This window comes from Myzus persicae, unplaced genomic scaffold (genome assembly GCF_001856785.1).
Source record: "Myzus persicae strain clone G006 unplaced genomic scaffold, MPER_G0061.0, whole genome shotgun sequence".
Lineage (NCBI taxonomy): Eukaryota > Metazoa > Arthropoda > Insecta > Hemiptera > Aphididae > Myzus > Myzus persicae.
Window position 1 is genome coordinate 1 of NW_019100622.1, and position 11,874 is coordinate 11,874.

The window sequence follows — 11,874 nt, forward strand, 5'->3', positions numbered from 1 at the left end:
TGTGATGCTAGCCCTGTGGGTCTGGGAGCAGTCCTATCTCATAGATTTTCCGATGGCACTGAAAAGCCAATAGCTTTCGCTTCTCGTACATTGACAGAGTGTGAGAAAAGATATGCCCAGATTGATAAAGAAGCTTTAGCATTAGTTTTTGCAGTAAAATACTTTCATCAATATGTATATGGTAGGAAGTTTATTTTAAAAACAGACCATAAGCCTTTAATTAGCATTTTTGGTGAAAAAAAAGGCATACCAACTATGGCTGCTCACAGATTGCAACGCTACGCTGTATTTTTATCAGGTTATTCGTATAAAATAGAATTCATTAAAGGGATTGACAATGGTAATGCGGACGCATTATCTAGATTGCCAGTAAGTGGAACAGATTCTATTAATGATGTTGAATGTGATAAATTTTATATTAATCTGATTACTACCAATGTCAAAACGATTGTAGATTTGGACATTTGTATGGAAGTAAAAAAAGATAAAATATTGAGAGAAGTGTTTTTAAGAGTTTAGAGTGGAAATTGGCCGGACAAAATTAAAAATGTTGAGGACCAATTGATACCATATTTTAATCGAAGGAAGGAGCTTACTGTTGAACAAGGGTGTCTCCTTTGGGGCCATAGATTAGTCATTCCAAATAAGTTCAGACAAGAATTGTTGAATGAGTTACATCACACTCATATGGGTATAGTGAAAATGAAATCTTTAGCTAGGTCATATATTTGGTGGACAGGCATTGACAATGATATTGAGAATATGACTAAAAGTTGTACTTCATGTTTAGCTAACAGTAACAACCCACCTAAGAGTATTCTACATAGTTGGCCTTGGCCTGAGGGCCATTCAAAACGGGTACACTTAGACTTTTTGGGACCAGTAGATGGCAGGATGTTTGTTATTTTAATTTATGCTTATTCGAAATGGGTTTTTGTGAGATATATGCCTAATATCACTACTGCAATGACTATTAAAATATTAAAGGAGTATTTTTCGTTATGGGGCATTCCTGAAAAATTGGTTACAGACAATGGATCTTCTCTACGTTCTACCGAGATGAGTGAATTCCTTAGCAAAAATGGTGTATTTCATATTAGAACCCCACCATACAACCCTTCTTCGAATGGGGCAGCGGAGAATACAGTTAAAACTTTTAAACAATTCTTAAAGAAATGTGCTAAAAATACTGACATGGATACTAATATTTGTAATTTTGTTTTATCATATAATAGTACTAAACATTGTGCGACTGGAGTTAGCCCAGCGGAGTTGCATTTAGGCAGGCCTTTAAATACATCACTTGATAGATTAGTACCTTTTGCTAAACATAAATATAATAAAAGTTTGGAAAATGCTAAAAAGAATTATAGAGGGGGTAGAGTTAAGAGTTATGAAGTTGGAGATAGCATAATGTGTAAGAATTATAGCCCAGGAAATAAGTGGATACCGGGTAATGTGTGGAAAAAATTATCACCGGTAACTTACTTAATTAAAACTTTAGATAATAATGTTGTGAAGAGACATCTAAATCAAATAATTGACAGGCAGTGTAAGAATCCTAGTGGTCAAATAGAACAAACAGTATTATTAAATCAGTTACCGTATAGTGAGGAGGATGATAAGGCAGAAAAATCTATTGAGGAGAGAACTATTGGTAGTGAGGAGGTCTTACATGAACAAGATGAGAATGATGATAATATAGGATGTGAGAATTTGGTTAGGAAGAGTGGCAGAGTAATTAAAGCACCTAATCGTTTAGATTTATAATTATTATTTTACTTTCTATATGTATACCTATGTAAGATAAATATGTCTTTGTAGTAATTAATTAAAAAAAAAAAATGTATTCCAATGGTGTGTTTGTAATTACATTATATTTATATATATATATGTTCTGTATCATTTATAATTTAAAAAAAAAAAATGTATTGTATACTTGTTTAAATATTTTTATAAATAGGTCTATTTGTATTATTTTTATTTAGTGAGGAGGAAATGTAGTGTTTGAGTTGTAATGTTGGTCACAATGACACACAGTTATATGATAACAGAATTACATGATTGTAGTAGATCTTAAGGATTATGTCTATGGCATGCTACGATATAAGAGCATAGGTAACAGTTGTGAATTATAATAAAGAATCATTATGCTTTAAAAGGGTTGTATTAATTATTTAGTATAACGGTTGAACTTTAAATATAACAAATACCAAAATACTTATTCTTATACTGCAGTTGTACAGTTGTACTTTGTACTTATTTTAGTGTGTAATGTATTGATAGGTATCAAATATATTTGTTATCTACCATAATAACTATCATAAGCCATATATTTTGATCCTATATTAATTGGTACACTATAGTGCGGTCGACGAAAAGTAGGCCGAGATCGTCACGCGCCTACCGGCCGTTTTACGGCATGGGTCTCCAAACGTTTTCCCGCCTAATATAATTTCAAATCGTATAATGTACTAACGTTTATAGTAAAAAAAAAAAAAATAATAATAATAGTACTCCCAAACGTAGAACCCCTGGATTTACGAAAAACGGCCGTTAGGCGCGTGACGATCGCGGCCTACTTTTCGTCGACCGCACTATAGAAAATTCCCCATTTCCGAACATCACACACAGTCATATATAGGTAATGAGACTGTTGCCAGTCTTTTGGATGACATCGTAATAATTGACGTTTCGTAATTTCGTTTATACGTTTGTTTTTAAATTTTATATTTTTTCGCAGTATATAAAATGGAGTTGGAGTTAATAAATTCTAACAAAAAATACCCTCAGGTTGCGCATAAGGGATTTTTGTACAATTTCCATAAAGAATGCTCTAATTTTCTTCGTTGGAGGTGTTCAAAAAACAGCTCTATGAAGTGTAAATGTTTTTTGAAAACTAATTTGAACATAGCTAAGCCAACTTTGATTTCTGTAAATAACGATCATGTGCATGAATCAAATGAAAATCTTATTTCTGCGACTAAAATAAAAAATTTAATGATGGAAAAAGCTAAGCTAACAAACGATTTACCTGTTCAAATTTCCGCGGAAGTGGTATCAAACGTACCCCGAAGTATACTCACTGAATTGCCAAAAGAAGAATATCTTAAAAGAACAATTAGAAACCACAGAGCATGTAATGATCCACCTAAACCTACTTGTGGAAACGAAATAATTATTATTGAAGGTAAATAATATTGTAAATTTTTAAAAGTAATTTTTATACTAAACGTAGCTTAACGCCTTAACCTAGGCACTCTCCAGTTGATTATTTTATTAAATTTAATATTTTTCACATAGTCATTAAAATATAAATTTTATTTTTTACACATATATTTTTAATTTAGGAATAATTTATTTTTACTAGGAGAGTATCGGGAATATGGAAATGAAAGATTTTTGCTGTATGATAATGCCCCAAATTCTGATGATAGAATTTTAATGTTCGCCAATGATAACTATTTGTCGTTATTGGCCAAATCTGATACCTGGTTTGTCGACGGAAATTTTGGCCTCGCTCCCGAATTTTTCAAGCAATTATACGTTATTCGTGTACAAATAAATTCCGCATTTGTGACATCAGTATATTGCATTCTGCAGGAAAATAGTCAATCTACATATGAAAAAATATTTAGTATTTTATTAAAAGAATGTCAAGATCGTGACTTGAACCCAGATCCGAAATTTTTACATTTAGATTTTGAATTAGCAGTCATAAATGCTGCAAAAAATATTTTTGGAACTCATATTACGATTAACGGATGTTTTTATCATTTGTGTCAATCGACACATAGAAAAATTCAGAAACTTGGTTTGTCTGGGATTTATAAAGAAGATAATTTAATATTTTCGAAAATATTGCGGCATGATTGATGGATTAGCTTTCCTACCACAGGATAAAGTACTGGACGGAATGACATGTCTAAAAGAAATAATGCCTCCAGATGCAGAAGACCTTTTAACTTATTTTGATTCTTATTATGTAAATGGTACCTATAGGCGTGTAGGTTCAGCTTCTACCTTGCATTTTAGAAAAATTCCACCTATATTTTCACCTGCCTCGTGGAATGTACATAATGCCACTTTAGTAGGGGGGCATCGAACAAACAATATGACTGAAGGATGGAATAACCGATTTTCAAAGCTATGTGGACATAAACATCCAACTATTTGGAAACTAATTAGGAAAATAAAAATGGAAATTTCCGCAGATGAAGCGAAATTAGCTTTAGATGCTGTAGGAGATTCGAAAACTGTTAAAAAACTAGGGCAAACTCGGACAGCAGAAAAACGGCTGCAAAATTTATGTATACAAATAGGCAATATAAATAGGGAATATCGGTGTTTTAGATTTTTTAACAACCGTAAGTCATAATATAAGAAAGAGGTGTACTTAATTATAATATAACATTTTTATAGCATTATTATTATAATTATATTGGTACTTTAATTGTATTATTATTATTTACTTTTATTTGACTTACTTATTATTGACTCTTTATTATTGTAATAAATTGTAAGTAATTAACATTTTTTATGATATTATATGACTTTTTATGTATTTATATATTCATCGGGACTTTTTTTCCTAGTGTGGGACTTTTTTTACCGGGACTTTTTTTTCCGCGATTCGTTCCTTATATTATTAATGTATACTATTATATTTGTTATTATGCGTAGGGTTAAAAATATTAGTACTTGTTATTATTCACATTTCTGAATTGTTGTATTATTTATTTTAATATTGTGGTAACCTCATCCTCGACAGAGCACGAGTCATTGCTGTTCACGAGCCTCCAAGGTAAGTACAGCTGTGGCGCACACGTTAAATAATACTCGTGTGTTTTTGAAATGGCCATGTATTTGAATTCGGGTGTGAGATGCATATATAGTTTTGCCCTACGTACTGGTAGTGGTATTATGTGGTATAGTATTAGCTCTACTGGGTTTAGTAATGGAATTATTAACTCGAATACGAGAGTTCTATTCATATAAACTATAGCCAATTTTGATGTTTTACTTAATTCATATGGTGATATAGAATTTACATCGAAAGGTAATTTTAACTGCCCGGGCAGACTTATTAGTATGTCCCGCAGTTGCATCCTTAGTTCTCGTGTGGTTATTATACCTGAATGTATAATACCATTCTGTGCTGCTGATATTATTTCACCTACCATGTCCGTTTCGAATACTAATAGAGTTTTCGATTTGACAAAATAGTGTGCACGGAAATTCCACTACCACTACGCGAGTGTTGCACTAGTTTTTAATAAACCGAATACAAATAAGTGTAATCATGGAAAACAAAATATGTTGACATGGAAAGAAATACAATTACCGGATTTTGGAAATAGGTATAATCATTAATGAATACTATTTAGTATTTAATATTTATAATACTATTTATAGCATTGGTATAATTTTAATAATTTGTATATTTGTAAATTTTTTTACATTTTGTTAGAGGAATAAACACTTACAAGTTACAACAGTCAAACAGTATAGAATGTCATCCGATTCCGATGTTGAAACATTTGACGTAAGTAGTTTTCATAAGCAGGTAGAGTTTTAAATTATTATTAATCATCGATCCCAATTAATTTATTATGTTATATCAGATTAGTAATCAGAGCTTTATATGTCACATAAAGGCATAAAGCCTATTATGATAGAGTCATTTAGAGGTGCATACCTGGTGTATAATTTAAATAGTTGGTGTACTCGTGTACTGAAAAAGGATGATTGTGAAGTTTTTTGTATCCATATTGCTAGGGCTCTTGAATTCAATTTCATTGACAACCACAATGCATTTTTATTTCTTGTTTACGGCATTAGTTACTAATATTTTTATTTATTTACATTGTATAGATTTGTCCTAAATACTTTCAAATTTTTGAAACAAGTACACATCATGTTTGCCAACGCACCGACACCACAAAAAAGTAATATTGAGTAATTAATATTTCCTCCAATTTAAAAAATATTGTAATATATATTACTTTTATTTTGTGCTACTGGTATAGATCTCATACATTAGACGATATTGAAGACGCAGGTTTACAAAGGTAATAACTAATAATTAATATATTATTATTGAATAGGTAATGAATTAACTAAAGAAATCTCTGTGTAAGTTATTTTGAATTTTAATATTCTTATAATTGTGTAATTCTTCAATAGGTCTGTGGCTCAAAACAGTAAAGAAAGTAATAATAACTTGCTTGCAAGTAATGCATCGCCGTTAACAGGTTTTTATTTTACATTATGCATATATATGTTTGACTTCTGTGACTATACATTATATTGTGTTTACAGAGAATATTACAAAAAGTGCTTGGACAGATGAAAATACAAGTTTTATGTTGGAATGTTACCATCAATATATGGAACAAATTGGTCCGATGAAAAAATTTAAAAATAAAAAGTGTATGTGGGTAAAAATTAAACATGACATTGAAGACAAATTTAACTACTCATTCGCAGAGGTGCAAATAGAAAATAGATACAAAACAGTTTTGAAAAGAAATAAAACATAAACCAAAAATAATAACACTACTGGATCTTCTCCTAACTATAGTATGGTCGATGATGAGTTTGCAAAAATTGCTTCATTGGACGACTCTATTGAGCCAGCTGTCCAAGTTGGTAAGTTATTAAAAAAACTGAAACATGATAGATATCGCATTTTGATGAGTGTTAAAAAAAATTAAGTTTTTAAAAGTAATTTATATTTATTTTTTTATTTTAAAGGTACATCGAGTTCTGGACTTAAACGAATAATAAAAGACGTCATTATTGCACCGAAAGATGTACCAAACGTACCGAACAAAAAAGTTAAAACTTCTGTTACAGATTTTTTAATTGCTATGCACAAAGAAAAGGAAGAAAATAAAAAACAAACAGAACTAGACCGTGAAAAGCGCCATAATGAAAAAATGTACTTGCTTAAAGCTATTTTAAATAATAAGTGAAATGTTAGTACGTTAACTATTTAAATTGTCTACATAAGTTAACTCATGATTTCTTTATTTAATAATAAAACAAGTGTCATTCCTATTAAATGTATGAATTACAATGAGTTTGATAATATTTGGCGCTTTGCCATTCCTTTTGTACGGGCATCTAAAGATCTTGGATTTAAATCTGCTAATGTTATATTTTGAGGTTCTTCTTGTGGTAGTTCTGTAGTTATAAAATCATCTTCCTCTGAACACATATTGTGTAAAACACAACAAGCCAGTACAAAATTGGCATCTTTTTCAGTCAATGCAAAATCAAATTTTAATAAATGACGAAAACACTCCTTTAAAAGGCCGAAAGTGTTTTCTATAACTACTCTTGTTTTAGAATGATTTTTATTAAATTGTTTTTCGGTAACAGTAAGATTACCATAATCTCTATTCGGGGTTATTATATTCTTTTCCAAAGGGTAAGCAGAATCAGCTAATATATGATACTTGGATCCACACACTTGATACAAATATTGGTCTTTATAAATAAATGACATTTGTAGAATCCGAGCATGATGCATTTTTCCAGGGGTCCCAGTGAAAACATCAAGAAATTTTTTCTTAACATCACAAATAGCTTGAAGTGTTATAGAACAGTCATGGTGCCTATTGACATATGTAGATCGAATGTTATGTTTGGGTTTCCTTATGCTAATATATGAACCATCTATAGCACCAAGAATGTTTGGTATACCAGCAATCTAAAATAAAGCATTTAAATTGTAATGGCTACACTTGGAGGATTTATGTTTAAGATTATATAGCATTCACCACAACATTTAAATTGTATCTACTGAAATTATTGTTATTAACATTAATTAGTTATTCATAACCAATGAAGGTATCTTCTTAAATTCATTGGATGTTTCTTTTTTTTCCTCGTTTGTATTGGGCATTTTAATAATATTAGGCATAATATTTAGTAAAAAATCCATTGCTCTTTCGATTACATGAAAACATGTCGATTCACTACAATTAAACACCTGAGCTGTTATTCTAATAACTGTTTTATTGCCAGCAAACCTAATATAAAAATAACTAAATTAATAAAACAATACAAAGAACTGATACTATATGTATTTATATTTACAGTGGTAGTCAAATGATTATGGTGGTATAATAGATCATTAAAAATATATTATATGGTTATCATTTTATATCTAAATATAAGTTATCATAAATATTGTAAAAAGGGTCATGGAGAGATCTATCTCCCATTTGACCACCCCTGTATATTTAGAATAGATCAATATTTATAAAATAAATTTTGTAACTTTCCATAGAAACATCAGCATATGTGCTTCGGCCGATACTGTTTTTTTTCCTGAAGTGTATTTTGGATAAAAATTACTCAATTCAAAATCAGAAATTATTTTGTACGCTGTAACACGGGAAAGTCTAAAATTCCTCTTAAACTAAAAAGATAAAATTAGAATCATATAATATTGTATGTATTACAATTATTTATGAAAATACTGGTAAGTAGGTAGTCTAATAGGTCATACTTCATCATCAGTAAATTTGTGCACAACCTTTTCCACAAAATCTTTGATTTTTGGTTTTGAATGAACATTGTCATTAGAAAATATAATGCCTAACCGTTGTTCATCGTCAGACGAGTCGGAAGAAGATGATGATGATAAAATTCCCGAACTCACCAATATAGAAATTTTATGATCCATACTAAACTTTTGATTGTGAGGTAAACAAAATATTATAAATACTAAAGGTAAGCAGTAAGCACTATAAAGACATACAAATTACAAAGTTAATCACTACCTAGTACCTATTTAAAATATAGGGATTAGGTTTACTACTTATTAAAAACCATATTAATAATAACTATAGTTTATTATTATTAGTTATAAATAAAAAATATGATAATATGATAATAATATGATAAATAGGAAATTAGATAACAATGTGCCCCCTTATGGAGAAAAGCGGTTCGTAATTATAAAGTGCAATTATTCCACTGACAAAATCAGCGGTGCAGAAAGTGCGCACTGAGTGCACACGAGTGTTGCACTGCAATCAAATCGAATACAAAACACTCCACTAGTTCACAGAATATTGGTCAAATCGAATACGTTTTTGCACTCAGTGCGCACTGAGTGCAAAAAGTGCGTAAAATCGAAAACGCTATAATTGTTGGAGTAACAATAATAAATAATAATGATGTTATTAAATTTGTTATAGTCGTTCGTATCTCCAACATATCTACTTGATACCATACACGTCTTAAACTGGTTTCTAAATTATGGCATGTTATGTTTAAACTCTTTATTTGGATTTCCATTCCTTGTGCATCTTTAAATGCACTATTGGTTAATTTTAATATGCTAGTTTTCTTATCAACTATTTATAGCATGCCCACTCTACTATTTTGAAGCTCCCTTATTTGCGTATTATACATTTTCCCATACTCGTCGTCGAATGTTCCGAATAATATTTTCTGAATGTGTCCTATCATATTAATTAGCCCCATTTTTTCGCGTTTATTTATTTCTTCCACGTCTATGGACTGTAACATGTTGGACCTTTTTCTATTAGTTTCTTGTAACAATGACGAGAAGGTTAATGCAAAATTACCGCACGTAGTATTAAATATTTCGGGATGCTCTTTTTGTAGATTTTCGCAAATGTTAACTGTTTTGTTATAAAAATTAATAGTTTCTATATGCCTGTTATTATAATTATCTAAATTAATATATATCAATAATTTCCAATCCTAATTAGTTAATCATAGTGAACCTCGATTTTCAAAGTAAATCCCACTCTCGTGCGGAATCGTTGAGACATTGTATGACGAATTTTGCGATTGTACGGCTTGAAAAACTCCAATCACTATTATAAACCTATAATTAAATTACATTAATATACAACTATGAGTAAATTAATTATTATTATTCTTTAAATAATTTAACATGATTTTTATGTGGAGTAGCTATTCGTTTTCTTTTTGTATTTTTACATTATATTCTAATAGTTTTATTACCGGATAAGGTCCCAAATTTCCTAGGAAACTTTAGGAATCACGTATTTTAACGATTTTTAATAATTTTTCAAAGAGCTATTAAATATTATACTGTATGTTTATTCATAGAACTTTTTTCACTCTTTCTAATGGTAACACTGGTTATGATGATTACTGACCGTTTATCACATTAATTATCAATTGTTTATGTTCAAATTTCGAAACACGTTGTAACGAAAATAACGCAATATATATCTTGTCATACAGTAAGTAAAATTATATTATTGACTATAAAAAAAATATTTTCGATTATAAAATAAGTTTTTCTAACTGAGTAACTTGATAATGTGTGTAAAAGTTGTTCGGTTGATTTACAGTGGTTTCGTAAATTACATGATTCCATTAATAATCATTGGGATGTAAATATTTTTTGACAAATTATTGTTATGTACCATGCATTCCCAGTGATTCTTTTAGGAATCATGTACTATTTATTTTGTTATAAATTGATATAAAATTATTTATTTTTTAGTTTCTAGCTTACACATTTTTAAATAATGAATCGAGGGTTAAAAGATGATGATATTGCCGAACTATTAAATGGAGACGTGTCAGACATTGAAGAATTCGATGAAGGTGAAGATATTAATTATGAAAATTTAGATGAAATATTGTCAACAATTCCTAATGAACCTGAAGTAATTTTATTTAGATATCAATAAATTGCATGTTAAATGTTATTAAACATAATTATTCATAGGTTAACAGTAATGTAGAACTTGGTATTAATGAAAACATAGATGAAGTTATATCAAATGATTTAGAAATATTAGAAAATGTCATAAATATCAATGACATTTTTGAAATCCCTGAAACGGAAAATTTAAATGATCAAACAATTAAAATTCCCAAGTGGGAAAAGGTAAAAGAAACTGCTTTTGCATACTTAATTTATAGGTTAGGTCAGGTACCTTGGAATAATATAGAAACTACATGGAAAGGTGATTTACCGAATCCTCCTTATAGTTTATTGTCTCCATTTGAATATTTCAAAATATTTGTCGATAACAATATGATTCGCCACATATCTGAGCAAACAAATTTATACTCAATTGAAAAATGTGGAAAATGTGTAGCTACTTCACCAGAAGAAATTGAACAATTCTTAGGAATCCAAATGTAATAACTATTTACTTATTTTTTAAATTTTACTTTTTAACTATTATTATTATTTTTTTAAAATAGGTACATGAGTATTATAAAAATGCCTTCGTACCGGATGTTTTGGGCTAAACAGACTCGTTTTACAACAGTTTCTGATGCCATGTCCAGAAATCGATTTTATTGTTTGAGATCAAATATACATTTTAATGATAACAGTAAAATGCTTCCAAGAGAGCATCCGGACCATGATAAATTATTTAAAGTACGCCCTTTTATAAATGCAATACCTGAAAATATGAAAAAAATTCAAGTTGAAGAATACACAGCTATAGATGAAATAATAATTCCATTTAAAGGGCGTTCAATGATGAAGCAATATAATAAAAACAAACCCCATAAATGGGGTATAAAAATGTTTGCTCTTGCTTCGTCAAATGGATTAGTTCATGACTTTGAAATTTATGTTGGAAAAGGTACTCTACCTCCATCACAACATGGACTTGGAATTAGCGGAGATGTAGTTATGCGTTTAGTTGATAGTATTCCTAAGCATCAAAATTACAAAGTATGATTTTTATTTATTTTTTTATGCTGTTCTGAAAGTTTTAGAATTTATAACTATTTATTACTTAGGTTTCTATGGATAATTGGTTCAATTCCCATAGTTTACAATGTAAATTACAATTTGCTGGAATTTTGGGTATAGGAACAGTGTGA

At 29.7% G+C, this 11,874-nt stretch overlaps 3 protein-coding genes and 1 pseudogene across 3 annotated transcripts; 3 read left to right on the forward strand and 1 right to left on the reverse strand.

The window, feature by feature from the left end:
- The first annotated feature begins 255 nt into the window (after positions 1–255).
- LOC111037275 (uncharacterized protein K02A2.6-like) lies at positions 256–1,770 on the forward strand. The gene is made up of 2 exons (XM_022319755.1): positions 256–503; positions 585–1,770. The coding sequence occupies exons 1-2, from the start codon at positions 256–258 to the stop codon at positions 1,768–1,770; spliced, it is 1,434 nt and encodes a 477-aa protein (XP_022175447.1).
- An 836-nt stretch (positions 1,771–2,606) lies between these two features.
- Positions 2,607–6,411, forward strand: LOC111037282 (annotated as a pseudogene).
- A 664-nt stretch (positions 6,412–7,075) lies between these two features.
- Positions 7,076–8,698, reverse strand: LOC111037288 (putative nuclease HARBI1). Its single transcript, XM_022319781.1, has 4 exons — positions 8,522–8,698; positions 8,304–8,431; positions 7,850–8,039; positions 7,076–7,717 (listed from the first exon to the last, which is right to left on the reverse strand). Exons 1-4 carry the CDS (start codon positions 8,696–8,698, stop codon positions 7,076–7,078), a joined length of 1,137 nt encoding a protein of 378 aa, XP_022175473.1.
- Positions 8,699–10,550: 1,852 nt separating this feature from the next.
- LOC111037294 lies at positions 10,551–11,874 on the forward strand. The gene is made up of 6 exons (XM_022319793.1): positions 10,551–10,691; positions 10,754–10,831; positions 10,907–11,172; positions 11,239–11,372; positions 11,469–11,722; positions 11,791–11,874. The coding sequence occupies exons 1-6, from the start codon at positions 10,551–10,553 to the stop codon at positions 11,872–11,874; spliced, it is 957 nt and encodes a 318-aa protein (XP_022175485.1).

What these genes read in the sequence shown, in the direction of transcription:
- LOC111037294 (XM_022319793.1), top strand. Translation starts at nt 10,551, where the DNA reads ATGAATCGAGGGTTAAAAGATGATGATATTGCCGAACTATTAAATGGA. An exon ending in CAATTCCTAATGAACCTGAA is followed by an intron (nt 10,692 to 10,753) that starts GTAATTTTATTT and finishes AATTATTCATAG; the next exon opens with GTTAACAGTAATGTAGAACT. An exon ending in CTAAGCATCAAAATTACAAA is followed by an intron (nt 11,723 to 11,790) that starts GTATGATTTTTA and finishes TTTATTACTTAG; the next exon opens with GTTTCTATGGATAATTGGTT.
- LOC111037288 (XM_022319781.1), bottom strand. Translation starts at nt 8,698, where the DNA reads ATGGATCATAAAATTTCTATATTGGTGAGTTCGGGAATTTTATCATCA. An exon ending in ACAAATTTACTGATGATGAA is followed by an intron (nt 8,432 to 8,521) that starts GTATGACCTATT and finishes TTATCTTTTTAG; the next exon opens with TTTAAGAGGAATTTTAGACT. An exon ending in TTAAGAAGATACCTTCATTG is followed by an intron (nt 7,718 to 7,849) that starts GTTATGAATAAC and finishes GCTTTATTTTAG; the next exon opens with ATTGCTGGTATACCAAACAT.
- LOC111037275 (XM_022319755.1), top strand. Translation starts at nt 256, where the DNA reads ATGGCTGCTCACAGATTGCAACGCTACGCTGTATTTTTATCAGGTTAT. An exon ending in GATAAAATATTGAGAGAAGT is followed by an intron (nt 504 to 584) that starts GTTTTTAAGAGT and finishes TTTTAATCGAAG; the next exon opens with GAAGGAGCTTACTGTTGAAC.